Source organism: Gambusia affinis, linkage group LG07 (genome assembly GCF_019740435.1).
Source record: "Gambusia affinis linkage group LG07, SWU_Gaff_1.0, whole genome shotgun sequence".
Classification (NCBI taxonomy): domain Eukaryota; kingdom Metazoa; phylum Chordata; class Actinopteri; order Cyprinodontiformes; family Poeciliidae; genus Gambusia; species Gambusia affinis.
The window spans coordinates 4,789,885-4,814,470 of NC_057874.1; the positions used below are offsets into that span (position 1 = coordinate 4,789,885).

The window sequence follows — 24,586 nt, forward strand, 5'->3', positions numbered from 1 at the left end:
CTAACAACAAATAAACAACATATCATAAATTCTCTGCAAGCCATTTCAACCAAACATTGATTTGACTGGTCACACTTTTGCTGTTTCAGGAAAGATTTGGAACGTTTTCTTTTTTTAATCAGAACCGCTCAATTGTCCTGATGTTGGTATTTCTAAATAAAAAGTTTTAGATCTTTTCAGTTTTTACATCTTTGTTTTGTTATAGTATAGTCATCTGAATACAAATTGTTTCACAGCCAGGATTTCTTACAGTGTTTTTAACAAAGTAACAGAGGTGATTCAACATTTTCATAAGGATTTAAACTGATGTTGGATCAACTTTCTAAGTTTTCCTCCTCTGATGCCAAAGTCAGTGAACTCAGAAAAAGCCTTAAGAAATGTTTTAATGATTTTTTGTGTGTTTAAATATTTTATATAAGTATCAACAGATTTATCAGGCTATAATCACTCTTGTTTACATTTTAGCTTGTGATTTATCTACAGTGATTTTGTCATTTCAAAGAAAGGTTCACAATAAATAATTCAAGTGCTTGTGATGTGATCATCTGAGTATCAAGGAAGAAGAAAATGTTCTGGGAAATCCAGTCAGGTCACAAGTTAAAAAAAAAAAAAAAAAAAAAAAAAAAAAAAAACCCAGAGTATTCAAAAAATCTTGTTAATGCTTTTTTTTTTTTTTTTTTTTTATTTATTTCCCATAATGGCCTGGAGAGATGCAGAAGGAAGGAGTGCAAACTATGCAGTAGAATATAAAAAAAGGTAGAGGAGAAAAACGCACAGGGTACGGTGTTTGTGTTACCAGTGGCCTCTTGAGTACCACGCAGCTTCTTCTGCCAGTTCATCTCGTTGAAGAGATCCTCAGAGCGAAGGAAAAAGTCATTTATCTTGCTGCCCTGCTCGTCCCGCTCTGTGGTGTAGTACACTCGCAGTTTGGACTCTTGTGTGAGGAACTCGCAGATGTTGGGGACCGGAAACACTATCTGCTCCATGGTGCGATCCAGACGTACGATCTGAATACAACCACGACAATTAGCTTCATGCAACAATTAGCTCTGAGCTCTTTTGACTGGGTGTTCGATGTCTTTTACTGCGTTTGATAAAACATTGGAACTCTCTGCAAAGGAAAAAACTCCACCGTGTTCACCGATTTGTGTTCCTGGAACACAAATCGGTGTTACCAATCTGCATTCCTTGTCTTACGAGGCCGCACCGGGAAATGAGCGAGCATTCCAAAGGTTTTTGGCATCCAGCTGTGATTAAACCTAACAACTGTGCTAGAAAACAAAAACAAAAACCCTTTTACGACACGCCTCGGGTGATCTCTTCATCAAAGCGTGGCAGACTGCCAGAGATGACAAATGTATAAAACTCAAGTACAAGCAGCTCTGCGTGGCCGAGGCACGGCGGCTAAACGGCTGACCTCGATCTGAGCCGTGTGTTTGGCGTAGAACTCCAGCGCCTCGTCACCCACTCCGTACGTCCCCCCAGGCTTCAGCATGGCCTGCAGTTCCTTGTTGTGACGTGCCAGCTGAAACAGACCAGACACAGATAATTAGCACTTCCATTATTTGTGAAGTCCTCAGAAAGGCGTAGCTGCCGTTTATTCAAAGGTGTTGCACCAAGAATGGCTGTTTGTTGGAGTTAAGTTCAATGACAGTCTTCGTAATCTTCTGTGTGTCTCGACAGTCTACGTCAAGAAGCTGTCGTAAAGAATATGGGCAGGGCTCTGGCTGTATTAAGAAGATGTTGTGAACTTGATTAAGCTCATAGTCTCAGCTTGAATATTGTCAGACTGAGGGAGTTTTAGCACCTGATAATCCAGTAGACTCGCTTCGACTGGGAACTAAACTTGCAACATTTGCTACACTTTCAGCTGGTGGCGTTCGCTTTCACACTGCACTTTGTCAAAGGATCCAAACTAATTGAAAGACCTGTTCACCTTCTCACCTGTGGTGGCGTTGCACCAAGAACTACTGAAGGAATCGACATGAAAACGTCCAAAGAAGACACCGAGAGGCACTTCTTTCTTCACAAAATGTAAACAAAAAATGGAGTAGCGTCAGAGTTTAGCGGTTGTAGGACTTCCTTTTTGTCTCTGATAAAAGACCACGAGTCGTTTTCTCCCTGTACTTCTGGACTCTATTATTTTGGCTCTATTGACCCAGAATGCTCTGCACTATTGTCCGCCACCTGCTTTTGGAGCGGTCTCCGGCCCTCCTCAGGCTCCTCCACCTCTATCTCACCCTGCATGTGTTTCTCAATCAGTCACAGGAAATGACACATTGAAAAAGTCACCTAAGTTTGTTGAGTATTTTAAGCATGTATGACAATTCAGAGGCTCTCTTTTTGGGGCTTACTTGATGTGCCAGAATGTAGATATTGTGTCCCACGTTCCGCGGAGACGCAGAATGTTCCTCCTCTCCATCTTCGCCCTCCTCAGGTTCCTCCACCTCTATCTCACCCTGCATGTAGGCTTTTTTGATAACTTCCACCTGCAAGGCCCCGCAAGGTCAGAAGAACATGAAATTAACAACGTTTGATGATTTTATGTGCGGTGTATGCTCACCAGCTCTTTGGGCCTCATGTTGTACAGAATCCTCTCAGCGTTCTCGCTGTCATGGCGACTCTCCATAATTGCAAGAAGCAGCTTAGAGGCATTGTTCTGGGGAAGAAATTAGTGAATGAAAAGGTAGCAGACATTTTTACAAATTTTTTGTGTGCCAGTATTATATGGAACCAGTTCTGCAAGAGGTATTATTGGTATATTTTACTATACAGGCTTGAAGACTTTACAACAACAGCCAGATAAGATGTTGTAAAATGTCAAACTGAAGATAAAGTTGCTATCACATCCTTTCTTGTCCTGATGCATGTGTTGACGTGTTGGAAAACAGGTTTCATCATAAATACATGATGAGATAAAGTGACATTTTTGTGTGTGTGTTGCTTGCTCTGCAAAGGTGTGAAATGGACAGTGTTTTACTTCATTCTGCCACGTTATTTTTCTTTTTATAACCAGTTGCTTCAACATTTGTTTTTTATTTTTTACCAGACTCTGAGTGTGTGGGATTCACCCAAGCGGTCAAAAAACTATTTGGTGAATTGATCAAAAAGCAGATCAAACTATCGTCAGATGGAACCACTTCAAGAATTCAGATTGAAGAAGTGAGTTATCTTCATTAGATAATTCTCTCTGTTGAAAACCATTAAATTGACCAAAGACCACTCACTTTGAGCTCCAGAACAAGGTCCATCCTCTTCTTACCCAGCGGGTTGATGTCGTTGAGAATGAGAGCAATGATGATATCAATGCCATTACACTCATGAGTGGCTATGCAGTTCTGGAAAGCAAAAGAAAATTACTATTATTTTTTACAAATTACACAGATTTTTTCAAATCTAAAACCATTTAAATGTTACACATCAAGTGTGAACTTGAAGTAGGGTAGTACTGGCCTAACAGGGCTTTGGGTTGCACATTTCATCTGAGCAAACCACCACAGTTCTAAAACACAAAAAAAGATCAAACCACAGAAGATAAAGAAGATAATGTTTGAAGATAATGAACAATACATATGACAATGACTGATGGTAGAGGGGGGGGGACTCAAGGTTGGTCTGCAGTTACAGGACCAAGACAAGCTGCAGTCATTGACTCCACTATTAAATCCTCAGAGTACCGAATTATTACAGAGACAAATGTGAGGGTCAATATGTGCTGCTACAAGACAAAGTCCAGATCTCAACTCAAAGGAAATGCTGTGTCAGGACATTTAGAGAAGCTTTGCATAACCTCAAAGTGAAGCAGGGTTCTAAACAAAAGCACTTCAAAATGTTTGTGTGGCTGCGCTGCAAAGAAAAACACAAATTCCTCTGCTTGGAATTTACTTAAAGTCTTGATTTTATATTCCCCAATAATTTCTATGGGTTAAGAGTCATGAGGACGGCTGTAACAGGAGCAACGCTGCACATGCAGCCACAGTGGTGTGGTTGGGCTGTGAAGACTCATCAACGTTTGGGAGTAGGTTGTTTGTGAGGTGAGTTTTGACCCGTCTTTATTCCAGAGAGACACGATGTACTAACAGTACAACCTTTTGCTTCCTCTCCCAAAAGTTTAATAAAACCACATCCATGAAGTCATTCGTTAAGTTTTTTCATTAAGGAAAGAAAATAGTAAAAACAAATACTATAAAAAAATATACAAGAAAAAAAATCAGAAATCCTGAAGATGGGTTGTTTTTACACCTGATAGAAACTGTTCGATTGGTGACATTTATCACCTTTTCAGATGGTGTGGTTTCTTTTCACACTGCACCATGTCAAATGAACAAAACCCTTTGAAAAACCTGTTTACTCCCCTCGACTGAGGATGGTGCACCAACAATCACTGAAGGAAACAACACAAAACCCCCCGAAGAAAACACCGAGCGCAACTTCCTTCTTCACGAAATGTAAATAAAATGGATTAGCGTCAGATTTCAACGGTTGTAGGATTGTCTTCGGCAAAAGACAACGAAAACATTTTTTGTGAAATCGCTAATCACAAGTTTGTTTTGGTTGTATTTACCCAGGATGCCCTGCGAAATAGTCAGCTTCCTGCTTTTGGAACACGTTTTGGCCCATATGCATTCAAACCAAACTAGCAAGACCAAGACTTTTAGGCCGAGCAGTCGCATCATAGATTACGCACACATGCCTTCTCAAACAAACCAGACTTTCTAAGGTAGCAGACTAGGGTTACATTAAAGCAGACTAAACATGGCTGGTGTGAACGCAGCCTTAAGTTACTAATTTTAATGTCACTGCTACAAAATCATTAAGTAAGGACATAAAATGATTTTCAGTAAAAGATCATTGTGGGGGTCGTAGAAAACATGTGGAGGAAGATCTTCTGGTCACATGAGACTAAAGCGAACCTTTTATTGCCTACATGCTAAACCGTTTTACTGCACATCACACCGACATCACAACGAAACACGGCGGTGGCAGCAACATAGAAGTAAGCAAGACAGAATTGGTGGAGGACGGATGGAAGTAAATACAGGAAAATCCAGAGGAACTTTCAACTAAACGAAGGCCACAAGCAGGAAGTCAAATATGGACAACTTCTAATTGTACTCAGAAGTCACAATGGCACATGTAGGTTTATTTCTGCACGGTTTTAATAAGATTCAGGGATTATTCATTTAGCCAGAAGAATGAACAAGACATTAAAGTGTTGAGCCCAAGGGCTCACATGACTTGAAGCAGGTCAACGACTAACCTGACCCCAACGACTTTTACGTCCTTTTGCTTCTCTCGAATCTTCATGGTTCGTAGCAAACAAATCATTTGTGTCAGAAAAGCCGCTTTCATTCAGGACTGAAATACTGCTGCTGACAGCGTTATGCAGCCAAACATTTATCTCAGTGTTTTCCTTGTTGCAGGATTTAAATGGAGAGCCGTTTTTAGTTTGGCAATCCCCTTTCCAGCACCGTCTAGGGGAACTGAAATCACTTCATACAGCCACTGGCTTTATTCAGTCACCAGGTTCAAACTTGACCAGAATGTTTTGACGGAGCTACTTGAAAAGAACCAATCATAATCATAAATCATCCCTTAAAATGATTTTAAAAAAAAACCCACGTACTTAGAACTTAATACAAATGGTAAGCATTGTAATGTTGAGGTCAAACCGTAACCCTTCTTGCACAAGGAGTGTTCAGAGGAGATTCATCACCTGGTTCTCGTGACACGGGCCCTGGCAGTACTCAGTCAGGCTCTCCACAGTCTGGTTGATCAGTCCGACGTTCTTCTCGTTGATGTAGAGTCCCAGCAGCCCCAGACCCCCTGTGGTGCTGCCACAGATGCAGTCCAGGAACTGAAGAGTCTCACACACCAGATTATAGTTGTTTTTGTTGTTCTGATTGCGCAAGAAGTTCTGGAGAATGACAAGAAAACGTGGGAAAATATTTAATTCTCTCTAAAGCAGTGCGTATGGAGATTACCTCAAGAAAAGTTTGTGTCCTCATGAGAGTAAATAAAATTTTTACCTCTTTAGTTTTTGAATAACATTTTCTCACACGACCACAAATTTCAGTGCAGGATTTTATGCAATAGTAAAAAATAACAAGATCATAACTGAGAATCAGAAGGAAAATAATCCTGTCTTTTTCTTACAAAAGTTGTAATGCGTATTTATATGCAGCCCCCTTAGATTATTGTTTAAAATATTTTAAGTATTTACTCATTAATCTTTGCTACTGGATACTTTCAAGTGTCCTGCCAAGACAAACTTTGAGATCTGTGATGAATGTATTTAAGACTAACTTTATTGTCCACTCTTAAGACTCTTTAAGATACATTTTTATTCACTGGCTTTTAACACGCAATGAAAGTTTTTGCTCTTACTTTCACTATTGCATTTGACTGTTTCTATTGTTGTCTTTTGTTCCTTCCATATTGTGAATGTTTATTATCTTTACAGCACTTTGTCGCAGCTACTTTTTATACAAGTGCTTTATACAAAAAAATCAATGGAAGCAATAACTGAAAATAAATTTGAGACATTTAAGCCTAAATTTTAGACATAGAAAGTTTAGATTTTCTAAAGGCTTTACAGAGGTGAGAAATTTGCAATCTTTTCCTTATGCATTTCAGCTATGCACTTATTATTCACATAATATCTGAATTATAGACATTTAAGTTTGGGAGTTTAAAGTGACACAAAATTCAATAGTTGAAATGGTTTGCATACTTTTCTAAAGCACTGCTTTACAAAAGGATTTTTTAATATCTTATGCCTTTTGGGAGGAGATGGCAGTGAAACAGGGTCATCCAGACACCCCGTTTTAAAAATACCCGTCCCAGTTTAGAGAGTAAACAGAATCTGTGCGTGAAGGAAGTGCTCTGTCTGGGCTGCAGGAGCTTACAAATACACACCATCATAGTGAAACCAGACCAAGACATTAAAGATATGGAAACAGCAGCATCAGGAAGTTCTGCAACCGGTAACTATTTTCAACGCGGTTTCATTTCTGTATAACCGAGCGCGATGATTGAGTTTCAAAGCGCCGGGCTGAGGAAGGCCTGCTGTCGACTCATAAAGGGTCGGGGGAACCGTTTATGCGTGGCAACGTCCCCCGCAGTCAAAACAATAAACGCCGGCTGACCTGCAGGTCTCTGTTGTGGTTCTCGCAGAGCAGCTGCATGAGGCGTAGGATGGGCTGCATGATGGTGATGATGACACTCATCTCGCCTTCGTCTTGGCTCTTGTCGGCGGTCGGAACGGGGGCGCCGTCGGCGGCGGCCGCCTGGTGCTCTTCGGCCTCCGCCTCGCGACGGTAGGTGGTGTAGGCCTTCTTGGTGACGGCGGAGGCCTCCACCAGCTGCTCCTTCACCTCCTCGGTCACCACTGCAACCACCGGCACGTCTTTCACTAACCAAAAATGATAGAAAAGTGAGTCAAATAGAGACAATCAAGGAAATGAGATTCTTCATTTGACAAGCAGTATGGTATTCATAAAACAACCTAAATATTGCCACACTGTACTCAGATCTGCCTCATTATTGCTGCTGTCAAAACATTTTGTAGTACACAATTTTAGCAACATTAAACATGTTTACAGATGAGGGAGTCAAATGAAATAAAGTGCTACATAGGAAATTGACCATTGTTTTGCATCAGGGTTTGAGTTTTAGAGCCAATGTTTCCTTTTATAGGCTCTTTAAATCCTAATTTGATGATATTTCAAACTCCTTAAAGTTTCCTCACCTTTCTTCCGTGTTGGCAGATCTTTGTCTGGCGGTTCCTCGTCCTTCTTCTTGCTCCCCAGGTCGCTGGTGTTGACCGTCACAGTGGCTTTGATTTCCTGCTGGGCCAGCTTCATGCGCTCATAAAAGACCTTGAAGAATTTTTCTGACTTGTTGTCTCCAGTTAAACGATTATAAAACGACCTCTGGGAGAACAAGCGAAGCAGAAAAAAAGGCAATTTAAAAAAAAAGTTTAGTTAGCTTTTTCCCTGCACTATAATTGCTACATCACTGTTCCAAATTCAACATTTGTCTCTTTGTTTTCAGAATTACAAACAAAAAGAAAGATATGAGGTGTTATAGTTCATCTCTGTATTTTGAAGAACTATCTAGCAGCTGAAAAAGTGAAATTCTTTGAAGCTACTATTTAGCATTACATTGCTAAATATTAGCTTTACATATTACCTATGAAGCCAATATTTAGCACTGGAATACTAAATATTAGCTTCAAAAGTGTCCGCTTTAAACTTCACACACATAAATTTGACTAATTCAGTAGCATTTTGGCTGAGAGTGATTGATAAGATACAAAAGATTAATAGCTATGGAAATATTATGTCTTGCTAACTGTTTGCCCATGCTAAAGTAATATTATGCAGGACTTGAAATAATCCTGTTTATTAAAACTATATTTCTGTTTGACTTCCTTTAAAGTGACAATATCCAGTTCTACTTAATAAATGTTGATGAATTCCAGTGAGGCTCTTTCGTCAGATTAAAAGTATCAAATTGTTTGTTTATTCAGTTTGTGAAAGTGAATAAACATGATCTTCATTTGTCAACACATTTCTGGGATTAAACCCCATTAAATGTTATAAGTAAGTTTGGACTAGTTAAGCCTAAAGAAAATTTTTAACAAAAACTATGCTGAGGATTTATTAAGTATTTATCTACTTTATTTATGATACATTTTATTCATAACTTTTTAAAAAATGTGTTTATTCCTGTTTACTGCCGTTTGAGAGGGTGACGTTGCATTATAATACAATCATAAATATACAGTATTATTTGAAAATGTCTCAAAACTATATGTCTTATTCTTTTTATACAAAATACAACAACCTAATGCCATCTATTACACCCAGCAGTGTATTATGCAGGACTTGAAATAATCCTGTTTATTAAAACTATATTTCTGTTTGACTTCCTTTAAAGTGACAATATCCAGTTCTACTTAATAAATGTTGATGAGTTCCAGTGAGGCTCTTTCGTCAGATTAAAAGTATCTTTAACAATGACTAGTTTTGAGCAGACAAAACATGATCTTCATTTGTCAACACATTTCTGTATTAAAATTAATGTTATAAGTAAGTTCGTCGCTATAAGCAGTTAATCCCAAGATAAATTAAAATGAGTTTGATCATTTCCATTCTGATTATTTATTTATGATACATTTTATTCATAACTTTTTTAAAATTTATTTATTCCTGTTTATGTATTGTTTTTGGTTGCTGTCTTTTATTTTGGATATTTGAAATATCTTCCAGTTCCAGTCATAAAAGTTCTTAACAAAATTAAAGTTTACTGCCGTTTGAGAGGGTGACGTTGCATTATAATACAATCATAAATATACAGTATTATTTGAAAATGGTCTCAAAACAACTATATTATTATTATTATTAATTGCGACTATAACCGGAACAATTTATTGTCAAGCAAATTATGTTAACATAGCAGGCCTAGTTATTGGTCTGATGTAATACTCTAATCATTAATGTTGTGTTTTCATGAGCTGTAAACAGAAATTCATCATAATTAACAAAAGTAAAGGTTTGAACACACCGGTCTCAGGGGAATCAATCTACACAGTGTGCTTCACTTAATGAGTTGATACTCTACTGAATGCATCTTCCCTTGTTATTTCTTGCAGATGACTCTTTTTATTGTCTTATTGCTTCTGTGGCAAAGCTGTGAGTCAGTTGTTTGGTTAGACACGGTTATATAAGAGTCCTTTCACAGGAAAACAAGCTTAGCACTCCTCCTCGCTCACCTGACCTGACATTACCCTGTGCGCCCTCTGACCCCTTGGCCAGCGACGTATTTGTGGCATGTTGCGGACAATGCTGGGTGTCGACGTCTATGACCTGCTCTCTCCTTCAACAGCAGGACCCAAGACGAGATCTGGGATTAGCCTGCAGCCGACTACTAAAGGCTTCTCAGGCGTGCAACCAGTCCCACAACTCGTCCACGTGCTGCACATGCACTCATCTCAAAAGCGAGCATGCTTTGAACACGAGGCTAGCGGCTTCAAACACAAACTGGGCTAGACCCTAATGGACGTTTCGCAGATGTAATTACTTCAGTAAGTGGGAAAAGTTGGCCGAAGAAATGAGAGGGAATCAAATGTTCTACACAGACTGGAATCTTGTGTGACAGCGCTGTACGTTTTATTTTTTCCTGCAACCCACTCGTCTGTTCTGCCCCATTTTCCTTGCAACAATCCCACCCCCGTCCTCTTCCCCCTTTACGTAAGACATGTAATCAGCTGAGTGGTTACAGTGAGGGCAAACAGCACCTCAGCTCTAAACACTGTTACATCAGCCCGCAGAGGGCGAGCTGCAGGCTGATGGGCCAGATGCCGGGGAGAGAGAGAAACCGAGAGAGAGAGGAAAACCCTGCCCTACTTTCATTGCCAGAATGGCACGAAGGGAACGTGTGGTGTGAGAGGAAAAGAGTCCGAAAGTAGGAAGGGAGGTGGGGCCCATGGTTGATGTAAGCAGGACTTCTCACGTAGAGATTCTGGGGAAGTTTGGAAAGCCTGTTGCATAAGACTCTTTCCAGGTTCAGTCTAACTAAATTACTTGTCTGAGATGGGGAAATGTCTAAACAATGAAACACACAGCTGAAGTATCATATCAGCGCAGGGAATCTTTGATAACAACGAACAGGGAAGGCCATTGAGTGCAGGCATGCGGCGTGGGCATGGAAAGTCCTGAGGAAAACGGATCCCCTTCATATGTTAAAATGTTTTTCTCCTCTTCCTTTATGCAACCATTCTTGCTTGTTTCTGGGACATTTAGTGATGGCAATCTGATTAACAAGCAGGCTTTTTTTTTTTTTTTTTTTTTTTAAGGAGGGAAAACTCAGATGAACAGAAAAACAACAGCTCCAGGATTCAGCATATTAAAAACAGAACTCATGACCGTGTCCATAAAAACTCAATTTCTTCACCAATGTAAAGGCCTTCTTTCCGCCAACACTCGACAGTCATATTCTGCCCCCGGGGCAAAAAAAAATGGCGTACAAATTTTGTATCGGGGCCCTGTTTGCTGCGATTCCGGGTGGATTTCAAACCTCATTGGTTTCTAACCGAAGTGAATCTGCTGATGACTATCGCCGCATGGTAAGACCGGCAGAAGCTTGCTCAGACTGGTCCAATTTGCTTATGAAGTTGCAGTTCAAGGATGGATTTACAAATTGATTTTAACGTTTGCATGAATTTATACACAAGAATGGACTGCCTCACTTTTATCTGTAAATTTACTGCACGGTTTCAAAAGGTAATTGATTTAAATGCAAGTTCAGTTTCTGTCCAGTGGCTAAAGTGCCAAACAAAAGTATTCATACAGCTTTAACTTTTACATTAGGACCTCAATGTCTTTTTTGAGGCGATTTTATATCGGAAGACCAAAACAGATTTACAGAGGGATTCAATTCAAATTTAAAAATCCTTGAATGCACATTCATATTTTATATTGGATGCACCAATATGAAAATTTGTGCCATTACCAATACCCAACATTGGTGTTATGGTAGATGAGTGATATTTATCGGCATTGTATATATTCTATATATTTCACCAAACGTGACGCCTCAGAAAAAAAACAAAAACAAAACATGGCTGACATCACTACAGCTACCTAATCTACCCACAATCCTGTGCTGCATTGCTATCCCTGTCACATGACCAAACAAAAATCACATGACCAACCTTCTCCACTACCCCCATAAAACAAAACTGCAACAAGATGCAAATAAATATCGGTTGTTAATATTAATATCCCGTTTTTATTTATCGGGCCGATACCGATATGTTAAAAAAAATTACTAATATTGACCAATACAGATGTCTGTGCCGATTTATTACGGAGTCGTACAAATTAGTAGGGGCGGAAGTAAAACAGTCGTTGTATATGTGCAACAAAAATGTAACAATTTTTGCAGCTCCTCCAGAGTTAGACGCATCAGCAGAGACCCATCAGTTTGTCTATGGGAAGAGTGTTAGCCCTGCACTCTAGAAAACTATGAGTCACTTCAGAGTGGCAAGAAGAAAGCAATCGTTGAAATTAAGCGTCAACAAGTTTGGTCAGAATTTATGGAAAGAATGACTGAGCTAAACACAGGGCGATTGTGCAATACACCCTGTAGAAAGACTTAATGAGACACGGGTCCATCTTGAAGCAGAGCAACAACCCTGATACTCGGAGATACAACACAATAGTTTAGATCCACATTCACCACAGTGAACTATTAAACATGTTGAAAACCTGCACAGAGCACTGAAAAGTTACAAATTACTTTCTTGCATCGCACATCAAGACATCATGTGGCAGAAAATGAACAAATCAAAAAGAAAAGGCCCCCAATTCCAATGTGATTAACCTCTCTAGACAATGTGCTCAGCACGTGCTTCTCCCTAGTGCCTGTTGAGTCATTCTTAAAATAAGCTGTCAGTCAGCCAATTAGCTTGAGCTTTCTCCACAGGGAAGATTAACCCTCTTTGTGTATCACTACAGAGCCATTAAGGCCGCCGGGAGCTGTGCAGCTCCTGCTGTTGCCGGTCTTGTAAGCTCAGACCGAGTCGCCACTCTCTCTCCTAATCTGCGGGATCAACATGGGAGGTGCAGCGGGGACCTTCTCTCTGATTATTTAGCACGTCTACTTTTCTCTCCGCTTCCTGTCAGATGCCACTCTGGCTCCTGGCATCAACACGAGCCAGTTATGTAAGGCCTGTTTATACCATCAGCTATCTGGTTTTATCCGCCTCGGCAGCCTGACACCTCAGTGAGTGACAAAGCCATCTCTGTTCCTATTGGGCAGCAAAGCTTGGATACTCTGCCACCGCCCAGCTACCCATCCATTGAGATCTACTCCTCGAAGCGGTCACAAGACAGCCACATCTTACCGATCGTTTAAAGCGTCTTCTCAGAAATATGTACAGGCAACTAGCCAAGCACAGTCAGGGAAGTACAAAGTAAGTACAACAAGCTGACCAGAAATAAGCAAACTTCCTTAAAGTGTAACATCTGAAAAGGAGCAATTCTTGGATATGTTGTGGCTAAAGGAGAGCTGGCATGTTGACGGTGTTAATGCCAGGAAACTCACTTTGCAGAATCTTTTTAAAGCTTTCCAAGAGGTGGCCAAGTCGTGAACTTGAGCCAATCAGATGGGGAGGGGGATGAGTGTGGGAAGGGGTCGCTGCGTGCCACAACAAGCCTCTCGAGTAACATTGGCGACACCTGTTTGCTCCTATGAGTTTCAGGGATTTCATGCAGTGAGAAAGTGTTGAAAAGATGTTCTTTATGCAATGAGGAGCGGAGACTTCATTAGTCTAATAACAAACAGGCTCTCATTAAAAATGCTCATACCTACACAGTGTAGGTACATGCTTGGTCTCAACGGTAATAGAATTTGATGTGTACCGCGTTTTGTTTTTTTTGTCATTATAATTGATAATGTGATGTGATTATTTGGAAACTCTTAATCAGTAATTAAGATTTTGTGGCCCTTTATATAGCCGCTCTTCAAATAGGGAAGACAAGAGAACAGGCCTTTCCTGTAAAGGGTCTTCCATACTTTACCTGGAGCTGACACACAGTCACATGGCTGCAGGATGTTCATATTCACACACACACCTTTCACACTCCCCACCTCAGGGTACCTCTCTGGCTTCAGTATGCATAAAGCACTCAACAATACAGCCAACAAAACAAGAGTGCCACAGTCTTCTCTGTGGACAATGGCTTTACAATTTCTAAGAGTTTTTAGCCATTTAGCAATATCTGTAGGCATTTTGTGAAGAATCTTACAAGTGTACGTAATTTCTCACAATGTGCCCCTGAAAAGCTTTTTTGTCACCTGCGGATACAAAAACTGGGTAGTTGGAAGAGAAATAATTTTCACTAAGTGTCGACGTCAATGGCAGTCAGTTCCAAGTATGGAAGTATGGAAGAGCCTTCAGGCAGACAAAAGTCAGGAACGGAAACCCTGTAGCTCACAGACTTTAATGTAGTTTGGCTCCAAGCCAATCGGTGATTTATAAACCAGCAGAAGTATTTCAAAGAGCTGTTGTTGCATCAACTTTGCAAATGCAGCAGGTCTCCTGGTTCTGGTCTGCTGTGCATCCCCAAACCAGAACCAAACATGCAGATGCAGCGTTCAGTTTCTACGTTCTACTAATCTGAAAACTGCGAAACTGCTGAAACACTGAGTTCCTTAAAACCCATACCAAAAAGCAACCCGTTTAGAGCTGCCTTTGAGTAGCAATAAGAGGAAAAGTGATCATTATATTTGATGTGTTTTTGCTGTAGTTTGATGATGGCATTTGACAAAACATTTATTGCTTGATTCATCATTGAATAAACATCAAATATAACAGCTTTGATGGTCATGTCGTTGCCTTATGAAGTTTATTGTGTTTTTTTGCTTCTTAATCGACCGTTTGAAACATTTGTGCAGCATGTACTAACCACAGGAACAAAAATGAAGAAACCATAGCAACCAGTTGTAACAAACAATGTTGTGTACGAATATTAAAGGCAGATACTTTTGAAATTGTGATACATTTCAATTAAATAAAGGAAAAAAGCAAGTGACAGATTGTCAGGCAAGTAAAATCAAAGAGGAATGAATAAATCAAGAGCCGGTTTGCTTGTTTTCTTCGTGAGGAGTGGTTTTAATCAACAGCTAATGATGTCATTTGTTGCTAAATACTGGGCGGATGCACTTCAGATGCTCGTTATCCTCATTTTAGCAGTTTAGTCTCAAGTTATAGATGTTAGTCGCTGCCATTTCCTTCCAGCGATAAAAGCTAATTACACGTACCCTACAAATCACAACATTATGAGGAGCAGCGCTCGCTAACGGCCCATCTTTCATGGTGATTCTCAGCAGCTGTCACAGATTCCTTTAAAGAACGGCCCCGAGACACTTTCTGCCCGTCTCTGCGTGATTTTTGTTTTTTCGTGAGAACTGCAGCGGCGACACGCTTGGCTGAAATCAATCCGTCACCCCTCGGAAGCAGACAACCGGAGCAGAGTTGGCAAGCGGGTGTGAAGTGGGCGGAGCGTCACGAGCGGCGCTCTATTATCACCAAACATGCTGCTGAAACTCGCCGGTTCTGTGATTCTAACACATTTTGTCACAGGATGTGGTGGCTTGAGCGGTTGACTTGTTAAAGGCTGAGGGTGGGGGGAGGGGGCTTTGTCTTTGAGACCGTAGCACGAAACTGTCTAATGAAAATATTTCCTGCCTCGCCTTCAATTTCTCACCGTCTGAACGCTGGCCTTGTTCACACAGGCGGCTTTTTAAGTGCACAACAATCTCTGCACACCTGTCAAGTTAATAATTTTGCTGCTTCCCTGTGACATTTCTCAATTGTAGACTCAAAATCCAGTTAGTCGAGTTCCAGTGACATGCCTTCAACCTTTACCTGTGAAATCCCAGCTGGTCACATTTCACAAGCTTCATTCTGGCTCGTTCCAACCTGAACTCAAGGTCCCACTTAAGCTTTTTTATTTTTTTTTACATCTTCTCTGTCGGTGTGTAACAGAGAGTACATCATCATTTTATTAATGCTTATTGTGTTTTCTGCTTCTCAATAAAATCGACCATTTGAAGCATTTCTGCAGCATGTTCTGCACACAGGAACAAAAACAAGGAAGAAACCGTAGCAATCAGTTAGTTGTCATAAACAGAGTTTTCCCCCCCCCCCCACACATATCGCTTGTTGGCTTGTTTACAACTCCGGTATTGCCCTGAAAACAAACGACCAGATCGCTCGCATAAATCTGTGTTTTTCTGCTTTTCCATTCAGCCAACAATGGGCCCCTCTGTCCTGAAAGCGGGGCATGCAACCAGTTGTGCAAGACAGAAAAATGTGATGGATCTGCTGATATGTAAAGTTTTTATTTTACTCTGGATCGTAGATAATATTTATACAAAGCTCAATTGTAGCACGATGTTGTTCAAGAAAATATCAGTTCATTGCACATAACTGTGGTACATTTCTTTAGTTAAACAAAACGCAGAACTTTTCTGCAAGACATCCTGTAATATACATTCAAATCATTATTTTTGATAGTCAAATCTTTGCTTCAAATGAAACCTTCCTTGATAATCTAACATGCACGTTTAGAAATTTTTCATATTGTTGAAGACCAATAAAGAAACCTTTTTAATTCCAGAAATGTTCTACTAAAATAGTATGCCATGTGCTGTACAGAAAATGAGTTCTTTTGCATAAAATTCTGCTTCAAGATTGTGGCCGGGCTGGTTTTGCTGAGCTCAGCATTCAGCTAATCTTCTCTCTCGCTTCTTCTCCTCACAATACCTCGTAGATTCTTCATTTGTGAGGTCAGATCAGAGTTTGTTGGGAAGTCCAATAGTGATTTAATGGTCAATAAAGGAGGAATTTGTGGTTTAGGGAAATGTGGTCACGTCCCACAACATGCTGGAAAATGACTTTGGGATAATAAACTCATCAGCAGTGAAGAGTTAAGCTGGGCGATGTGGCTTAAAAATTAAAATATCCAATTTTAAATAGATACTTTCCCCCCTCGTTTTCTTTTCTAATAAAGATATTGCAGAAAATATTTTCAGAAGTGGCTTCGTTTTTTTTCAATCATACAAAGAAAAGGGAGAAAAAGCGAAAAATTAGTTCTCATTGTCGCAGCAGCATGACAAAAATTGCACCATTCGGTTTCTGTCCGACCATGCTAGCCCTCAACTGGTAGCATCTCACGCCCAGGAGATTTTATCTGGTGCACGCGAGATAATATGGGGTGTGGAGCAAAAAGTATCTGGTGAGAAGGTTTTTTTAAATATCTTATTGTCGCTCTAGGGGTGCTGTTCAATCATTTCTTCTGAGACTTGTAAGATGAGATATTAGGGTGAGGCGATGGGAATTTTATGACTACATGACTGTTTATGACTGAATGTTATATAGTCATAAAACGATCAGAAAAAAAGTGCAATTCTACCAATAGAGCGTTTTAATTTTAAGAGAAAAAGAAGTGGGTTTAACGAGAGAAAAAAAAGCTTCTATAGAGTTACCAAGACCTGACATAACCAGCTCAGTCGATTTGCTGAATCAATCTAAACTCCTGCTACTGATAATAATTTGGTGCTGATGTGTGAAAATATGAAATACTTCCTTATTTGTGAAACTGATACTAAAGTATGACACTCGGGATTCCTCGTTTAACTTTTCTGTCACTTTTCGTGTGGAAGTGTCTGTAAAATTGCTGCTTTATTTTGAAAACACAAGGAGTGCACTGGTGGGGAGAAAAATAAAATAAATTAGCATATTCCAAAAATGAAACCTTCAAAACCAAAAATTCAGCAGATTTCTGGACTAAATATCCTTTTTGATCATCCATCGTTTTTGAAAAAAAGTCTAACATTTTGTAGAAGCAATAACAGAATTTCCTGAGCTGCATGTGGCAACACCAAAATCTAATATATGACTTATCTCCAAAATACATTAAAGATCTGCTGTTATTGTATCGAGGAGCCAGATTACTCAGGTCTTCTGGTTCTGGTTCTGGTTCGCATCAGGAGAACCAAACATGGAGAAGAAGCATTCAGCTTCTATGCTCTACTAATCAGGAACAAACTTCCAGAAAACTGCGAAACTGCTGAAGCACTGAGTTTTTTGATTTCAACTGACTTGTTGCTGAAAAACAAAACAAAATGAGAGTCAAGTAATAAAGTTTCACAGAAGCAAGTCTGAGCTCAGGCCACAAGAAGTGGTGTTTTCTCAAGTCGCACCACAGAACCTGCTGAAACCAAGTCTGTGGGTTGGATCTTTCACACTGCCCTCTACCCAACAGCAAAGCATGACCCAGTTAAGATTCTGGCAGGAATGCCAGGCGGCCCGAGGCTCTGGGCGTCACTCTTCCAGGCAGCGCTGCAGCTTATGTAACTGGGAGTCAAGCCAGCGTACACCTAAGGAAGTCAGGCCTCATCAGGTAACAGCAACATGCAAATGGTGAGCGCATTATGCAAGATAGCCGGCAACATCACACACACTGCACAAAACCACAAACCAGAACGCCCTGATAGATGGTTTTACGAGCAGCACGCAAACACGCACATGAAGCATGCACAGACACACAGGGCAGCAGTACGCCCTGCAACGCTGAAATGATTTCAATGCAAACAGTGGCTCTCTTGTCCTGAAAACTTCCGTCTGAGAGACTCCCAGAGTTAGGGTTGCCGTGGTAACCTTTGGCGAGCCGCGGGGAAGCAATGATGGGTTTGTCTGCACAGCTTGGAACTTTCCCAGAAATCCCGTGTTCATGCTTTTGCGTTCGACTTTCTCTCTTTTTTTTCCTCCACCACAAAACAAAATGTGAATAAAAAAAACAAGTCCAGGTACTTCCCTACACCTGACCACAATATTTCCTGGTGTGCGCAGCAACATATCCGAGTTCAGATTCTAATCGTGCCTTATTAGTTGGAATGCTTCGGGTAGTCATGCACTCAAAACACACACAAATGCTTAACCCCGACTGAAACGTCTCACCCACAGAGAGGTGATTGTGTATGCAAGAGCTCGGTAACCTGCGCTCACCTGGATGACTGTGTTTCCGCCCTCCAGCAGCGCGATGGCCAGCAGGATGCTCTCCTGGAAGATGCGGTCGCTGGTGGCGTTCATGATGAGGTCGATCACCAGGTCGGAGGCTCCTTCTTTGTCGAGGTGGCACTGGACCTCGGCCAGACTCAGCTCCCCTCGACCTCCGATGCCGGAGCTCACCACTGGAGGCGAAGAAGTCAAACCTATCAGAATCCACATTCTGAAGCGTTTGTGTAAGGGGCAGAACACGGTTACAAACATCTCACCAAATTATCACAGGAAATGTTGCTATTTTTTGGAAACTTGCCAAAAACATTGACAAATGTGAATTATTCACATTTTTAATGTTAAAGCGTTAATTCATTTTTCAGACACATGGTGCTATAAAATGGCACTATAAAGTAAGGATGTTACCTTTAGATGTAAAAAAGTGCTACATATATATATATATATATATATATATATACATATATATATATATATATATATATATATATATATATATATATATATATATGTATCAAGTATGACTTAAAAAACTTTACTTCAGAATTTATTAAATTGGGCCTTTGGCTCTTTAAAAACTCCTGCTCTTTCTGAAACTCCACCTTCAAGAAGTCTTCACAACATCGCTCTAATAACCATTCAACAAAGTTTTACCAACAATGCACTGAAAGGTAGCTCATTTAATGAGCTCAACAGTGTTTGCTAATTGCTCCTGGCTAGTCTGAATGAGCTTAGTGGACAACAATACTTGCACTTTATGCTCTAGTAAGATTAGATCAATTTAGAAAAACCGCCAACGCTCAGTAAGTTGACTTTAGCAATATCAAAGTGATCAATTTTACTGTTTTTAAATATGGTTGGATTTAGTGTATCTTTGTACGGTTAGTCAGTATGAACGTTTGTATATTTTTTCTCTGTTTTACTATATTCTTCTGTTTTCTGCTTTATGACATTCTGTTGTGATTTTAAAAAAATGTTTTCTGAACAGGTCGCTGTTGAAAATGAGAATTTGTTCTTCATCGACTTCTTTAGTTAAAAAAAAAAAAAGAAAACATTTACATCTGTGGTTGTAATGTGACAAAATGGGAAAAAGTTTATGAAGTGTGAATATTCTCGCAAGGCACTAAAAGAAAGAAACAAAACCTCCTCATGTTAAAAGAACGGAACAACCAGATAAATGCACGATCAAAACAAATAAGGCAACATGTGGTCGCTTTATTAGAGGAGGTTGCAATTAAATGATTTATTTGGAGAGGAGGTTTACAGACTGTGACTCATGCATTCAGACGCCACACACAAACCACAACACTACGAGTGCCTTTAATCCACGGAGGTGCTTTAATTCCCACTGCTGCCGCCATCATGCAGCGGAGGGAGGAACCGGTGACATAACGGCACCCATCAGAGCCATCTCTGGCTGGGCAGGCAGACTGAATCAACAACGTGTCCCGTTCTGCGTGGCGCTTGAAACGCCAGTCTCCTAGCAACGACACGGCCAACGTCGGGCCAAGGAGAGAGCCTTGAAAGCAGCGCAAGGTCACTGGTGTGAATTAGATCCTCTGTTTTCTCTGTGCATTACAGACAAAATGATGCAATACGAACTATTTTCTTCGGGGTCAGCCTAACCACAAGAGGAGGACTGGACGGCAGTTTTCCATGCGTTTGCGTTCTGTTTATTCGTCTGAGAGTCTGATTTGTGAAGTGAAGAAAGTGTGTGACGTTGATTGGCAGACTCGACCCACAGTCTCTTCCTGCTACCCACAGGAAAGTGTCAGCGTTATCTGTCTTTTTTCTGTGTAATCTGGGTACCGACAGCCGTTTCCGACAACTCAAAACAACTCTTTGACGTCAAGTTTTCAATTAATTTCTTTTTCAAATTTACTCAGGGAAGGCCAGTTTTGAAGCATAAACACTCAAATGCAACAGCTGTGATAGAGCTAAAAAAACCACAAAAACAAACTTGGTAGTTCATAAGAAATTCAAGTGATATTTCTTTAAAATATCACTTCCATATTCATATCAATGCATTACAAAGACCAAGACTTGTTTCACTTTTAAATGAAAAAGTAATTGGAACATCTTGACTAAACTTCCCCTTCTAGTGAGCTCTTTGGGAATTTGCACGTTTCACTTTTGCAAATCAAAAAAAACAAAAAAACAATCTCTTTATACAACACCCCATAATATGGCTTCAGATCAAGACAAAAAACAAAACTTCTGTTCTAGAAACATCTACGTGTTCATTGAAAACTTTACTGCTTGCACTACGTGCCTGTTGCGTCACACGCTTTATCAGTTTTCATTTCTCCCCCCACATACTGTTTAACTCACGTGTGGGTGATTTTCCTGGAGCTCCGGGCGTGAGTGGGCCGTTGCTGTAGGATGTGAGGCTCTCTCTCCTCTGACCAGGTTTAACGTTGCCATAGTACCGGTTGACCAAAATTAGACGCAAAGCCTCACCCTGTTGGAGAAACTTGGCGTTAGGGTGGAAAAAACAAACAAAAAAACAACATTTTGTTGAAGCATTTTAACTCCAGTCCAAGTTATTGGAACAATGTGGCAATAAAATTAACTAAAAATCCCACAAGACAAAACTATTAAAAACAAGTGGTTACACAAGAAACGTTTTTTGGATCACATGAGCAATAGGTAGATTTTTGTCATTACTGATTAACACTACTCTTTAGATGATCAATGTGAAGAAGGATCAGGGTTTATTGACTCCACTTTCATATGGTTCCGTAAAACATTTTCATACCCATCTGTTAAGTAAACATGTTCAAATCTTCCAATTTAATTGGACATTCTCTTCTAAAACTTTTCTATTATAATGTCTTTTTGAAAACATCACAATTTGGGCTGGTTTACTCCTACAAAGTAAGGAAAGTAAGCAAAAACTGACCAAACCAAAATAAATTCCCTACTGATGGATAATTTATTAGACTCAAACCTTATTTCCAGTGGATTTTGAGTAGATTATAGAAAATTATTGTCAGTTGTCAAACTAATTGGGCGAGAGCGACTGGGCATAAGAACCGGGAGGCTCAGTCCATTTCTAAAGTGGTTGTCTTGAACAGCTAGCTTAGTGTTAGCTTCTCAGAGCAGCTAGCTTAGTGTTAGCTTCTCAGAGCAGCTAGCTTAGTGTTAGCTTCTCAGAGCAGCTAGCTTAGTGTTAGCTTCTCAGAGCAGCTAGCTTAGTGTTAGCTTCTCAGAGCAGCTAGCTTAGTGTTAGCTTCTCAGATGTCAATGCATGTATCCTCAGTTTTTTGTTTATTTTATTGTTTTAATTTGCTGGTATAAAAAGTCCACAGTTATGTCCAATGGCACCTGAAAGCATTTCAACTTGGCTTTCATTTGACTGAATGAAGCTATAAACGTAGCTGTTGGCTCTGCCTGGAGGTTAGCTAGAAGCTAGAAGCTAACCTCAAAGAGAATATGGGTTTGTGGACTTAGTCCACTTCTAAAGCGGCTGGAAGTATGTCGTCTTGTCTTGAACAGCTAGCCAAGAGTTAGCCTCTCAGATACCACAGCATGAATTCTCAAGATTTTATTTCTTTATTTGCTGGCGCCACAGCAAACTTGAGTGATTTCCCATTTTCTTCCCACTGCCACCCGAATAGCCTTTATTTGACAGAATGAAGCTATAAGCTTAGTCTTCACCTTAACATTGCAGCTAGAAGCTAACCTCAAGCTAGAAGCTAACCTCAAGCTAGAAGCTAACATCGAGGCAAATGTAGCATTGGGGGTTGAGAAATTGTCTCCGTTTGTATAAATATCACTCTCCAAAGTTGTATGTTTTACTAGGTAAGTGTCGATAAGTTGACTTGATTAGATGATAACTTATCGGTTGGAGGGAAAGTAAAAGAGTCATTTTAGTAAATGTTTACATCATATGTGACTATTCTGGAGAAGAGTAAACCACCCTCTTAATACATGAAGAAATTACAATATTTTAAACGTCAGACTTGTAGAGATGAGACCACAATGAGGCCTCTTTACCCCCACAGCTCTTTCCTGGATCAGTGGAGCACACAGTAGCACGGTGGCAGGATCGAAGGATTCTTTGTAAAAACCACCGCGTTTACCAGCAAAAAAGATTGAGAACCGCAGGTGATGTCCTCTCCCGCTGATCTGCCTCACATGTTGCATTCAAAAGAAGTGTCAGCGGAGTGAATGGGCGCCATGCTGTGGAAGCAGCGTGACCGTGAGCGCTTCGCATCAGTTAGTCAGCTGCTGTCGCACGGCAAAAAAAAAAAAAAAAGGGATGGGAGTCTTGGACCAGACCACAGCAAAACACTTTACCTACCCTCCGCTGGTCCTCCACTTGCTTCAGTGGCTGGTTGGGATCAAGCTCCTTAAAGGTGTTGTGAGTAAGCAGAAAGCATTGAAATAAGAAAAAAGTAAATGAAAGAAAAGTTTGGAAAACTGGGGGGTTTAGGGGAAAAAATAATTAAGAGAACAAAACAGGTGTGTTAATCCTGTGCAAATTAGTTACTTTACAAGCATGCAGGAAACGGGGTGCGGATTCGATCATGCAGTTAAGAGGGAAGTGGTTGTGTCAGGGAAGACGTGAGGTTGAGTCAAACTCATGCGAAGTTTCATGCAAGGGAGGACAGCTATTCATTCTAAAAGCAAGCAGCACCTGCAATATTTTTAGCAGGGGCAGTTTGTGTTTCATCCCGTGACACACAAACATTAAAAATATCACACTGTCCGATCTCAAAATTTGACTCGTGAAACGCTCGGCACAATCTCATGCCCACAGCACGACGTGGGGCAATTTGTCGCGCTTCCACCCCCCACCCCCAAACATTAGAAATGGATACAGTAGCAAGATAAAAGTATTTACATGACAGAATGCCAAGCTGCCTGAGGGGAGTAAACATAAAACAAGATAAAATGTGCAGGTGATATGAGTTACTCACACACATTGTTGCAACTGTTTGGCATGAAAAAAATCCCTCATCCATGATTCCAAACCCCAACTGTACTGGCATGAAACTGGAGTTTGGCCAAACACCAAAGACCCGGGGTGACTCAGGCGGAGTCGTAGGGGCAGATGGGGCAATTCAAAGACAAAACGCACAAGAATGGGCGGGGATTCTGATCTGCTTAGATGAAGATATGTGAAACACCAAGCACGAATGTGATGGGATAGAACCGGTGCATCACAAATGACCCGAATCGTCGGGCAGTGTCGTCTTTAAAAACACACCTCTGCAGGGACTTCGGGTTCAGGCGGAGGTGCCAGCTGATTGGAGATAAAAGGATGATGTTAGTTAAAGCGGGTAGGGGTTAATTCTCTTGTGTTGTTTTTGCCTTCAATGTGCAGCACCCTCTTTAAAAAAAACAAAACAAAACCTCATCATAATATATCTATACAAATCTACCGGATTTCTATTATCCACTAACATGCACGACTGGACTTAATCAATGTGCATGACTTGGAGCAAAGGGTGGAGGGGAACATTGCATCGTTTTCATGGCTTTACTGATGAGAAAACACAGATGAGAAGCAGCATTGACTTGTTACGGCAAGAAAGCAGAATCACTGTGACGGGGGGGGAAAGCTTCGTCTTCTTTTTCGCATTGACTGTGGTTACGGTGCAACACGGTGATGTGCGTTTACTGACCCGGTTCCCTTTTAACCTCCTGCCCATCCCTAACAATGACACTGCAAGTATTAGCAAAACACAGGATATGCATGCAATCTGCACCAATTTATGCACCGATGTGTTGCTCTCGTACAGACACAGCAAAAAAGTAAGGAGGAACAATTTGCAAAGTGCTGGCAAAAGAAGGTGAGATGAAACTAGAGCAAAAATATGAAAAAACCCTAAAAAAAATAACCACAGATAACCTCGCCTATCATGTTCAGAACGTGCAAAACCGAGTTACACAAGTCATCTAATTTTAAACATCTCCAGATATATTCGGCAAACCCCCCCCAAAAAAAACAAACAAACCACAGGAAAAGGGAAGAATTAAAAACAT

At 40.5% G+C, this 24,586-nt stretch overlaps 1 protein-coding gene across 12 annotated transcripts in view; it reads right to left on the reverse strand.

The window, feature by feature from the left end:
- itpr1b (inositol 1,4,5-trisphosphate receptor, type 1b) overlaps positions 1-24,586 on the reverse strand; it is a 109,893-nt gene that overhangs the window by 33,343 nt on the left and 51,964 nt on the right. For 8 of the 12 annotated variants that reach the window (XM_044121547.1, XM_044121541.1, XM_044121537.1 and 5 more), the window contains 12 exons: positions 23,808-23,843; positions 22,899-22,946; positions 20,924-21,053; positions 18,584-18,768; positions 7,751-7,934; positions 7,149-7,414; positions 5,717-5,917; positions 3,228-3,338; positions 2,564-2,659; positions 2,355-2,489; positions 1,418-1,525; positions 776-1,007 (listed from right to left, as the gene is read on the reverse strand). In XM_044121547.1, the coding sequence (XP_043977482.1) occupies positions 776-1,007; positions 1,418-1,525; positions 2,355-2,489; positions 2,564-2,659; positions 3,228-3,338; positions 5,717-5,917; positions 7,149-7,414; positions 7,751-7,934; positions 18,584-18,768; positions 20,924-21,053; positions 22,899-22,946; positions 23,808-23,843 (1,732 nt within the window). The remainder of the gene's footprint in view (positions 1-775; positions 1,008-1,417; positions 1,526-2,354; positions 2,490-2,563; positions 2,660-3,227; positions 3,339-5,716; positions 5,918-7,148; positions 7,415-7,750; positions 7,935-18,583; positions 18,769-20,923; positions 21,054-22,898; positions 22,947-23,807; positions 23,844-24,586) is intronic. The other 4 variants (XM_044121546.1, XM_044121545.1, XM_044121544.1 and 1 more) reach the window with 1 other exon arrangement.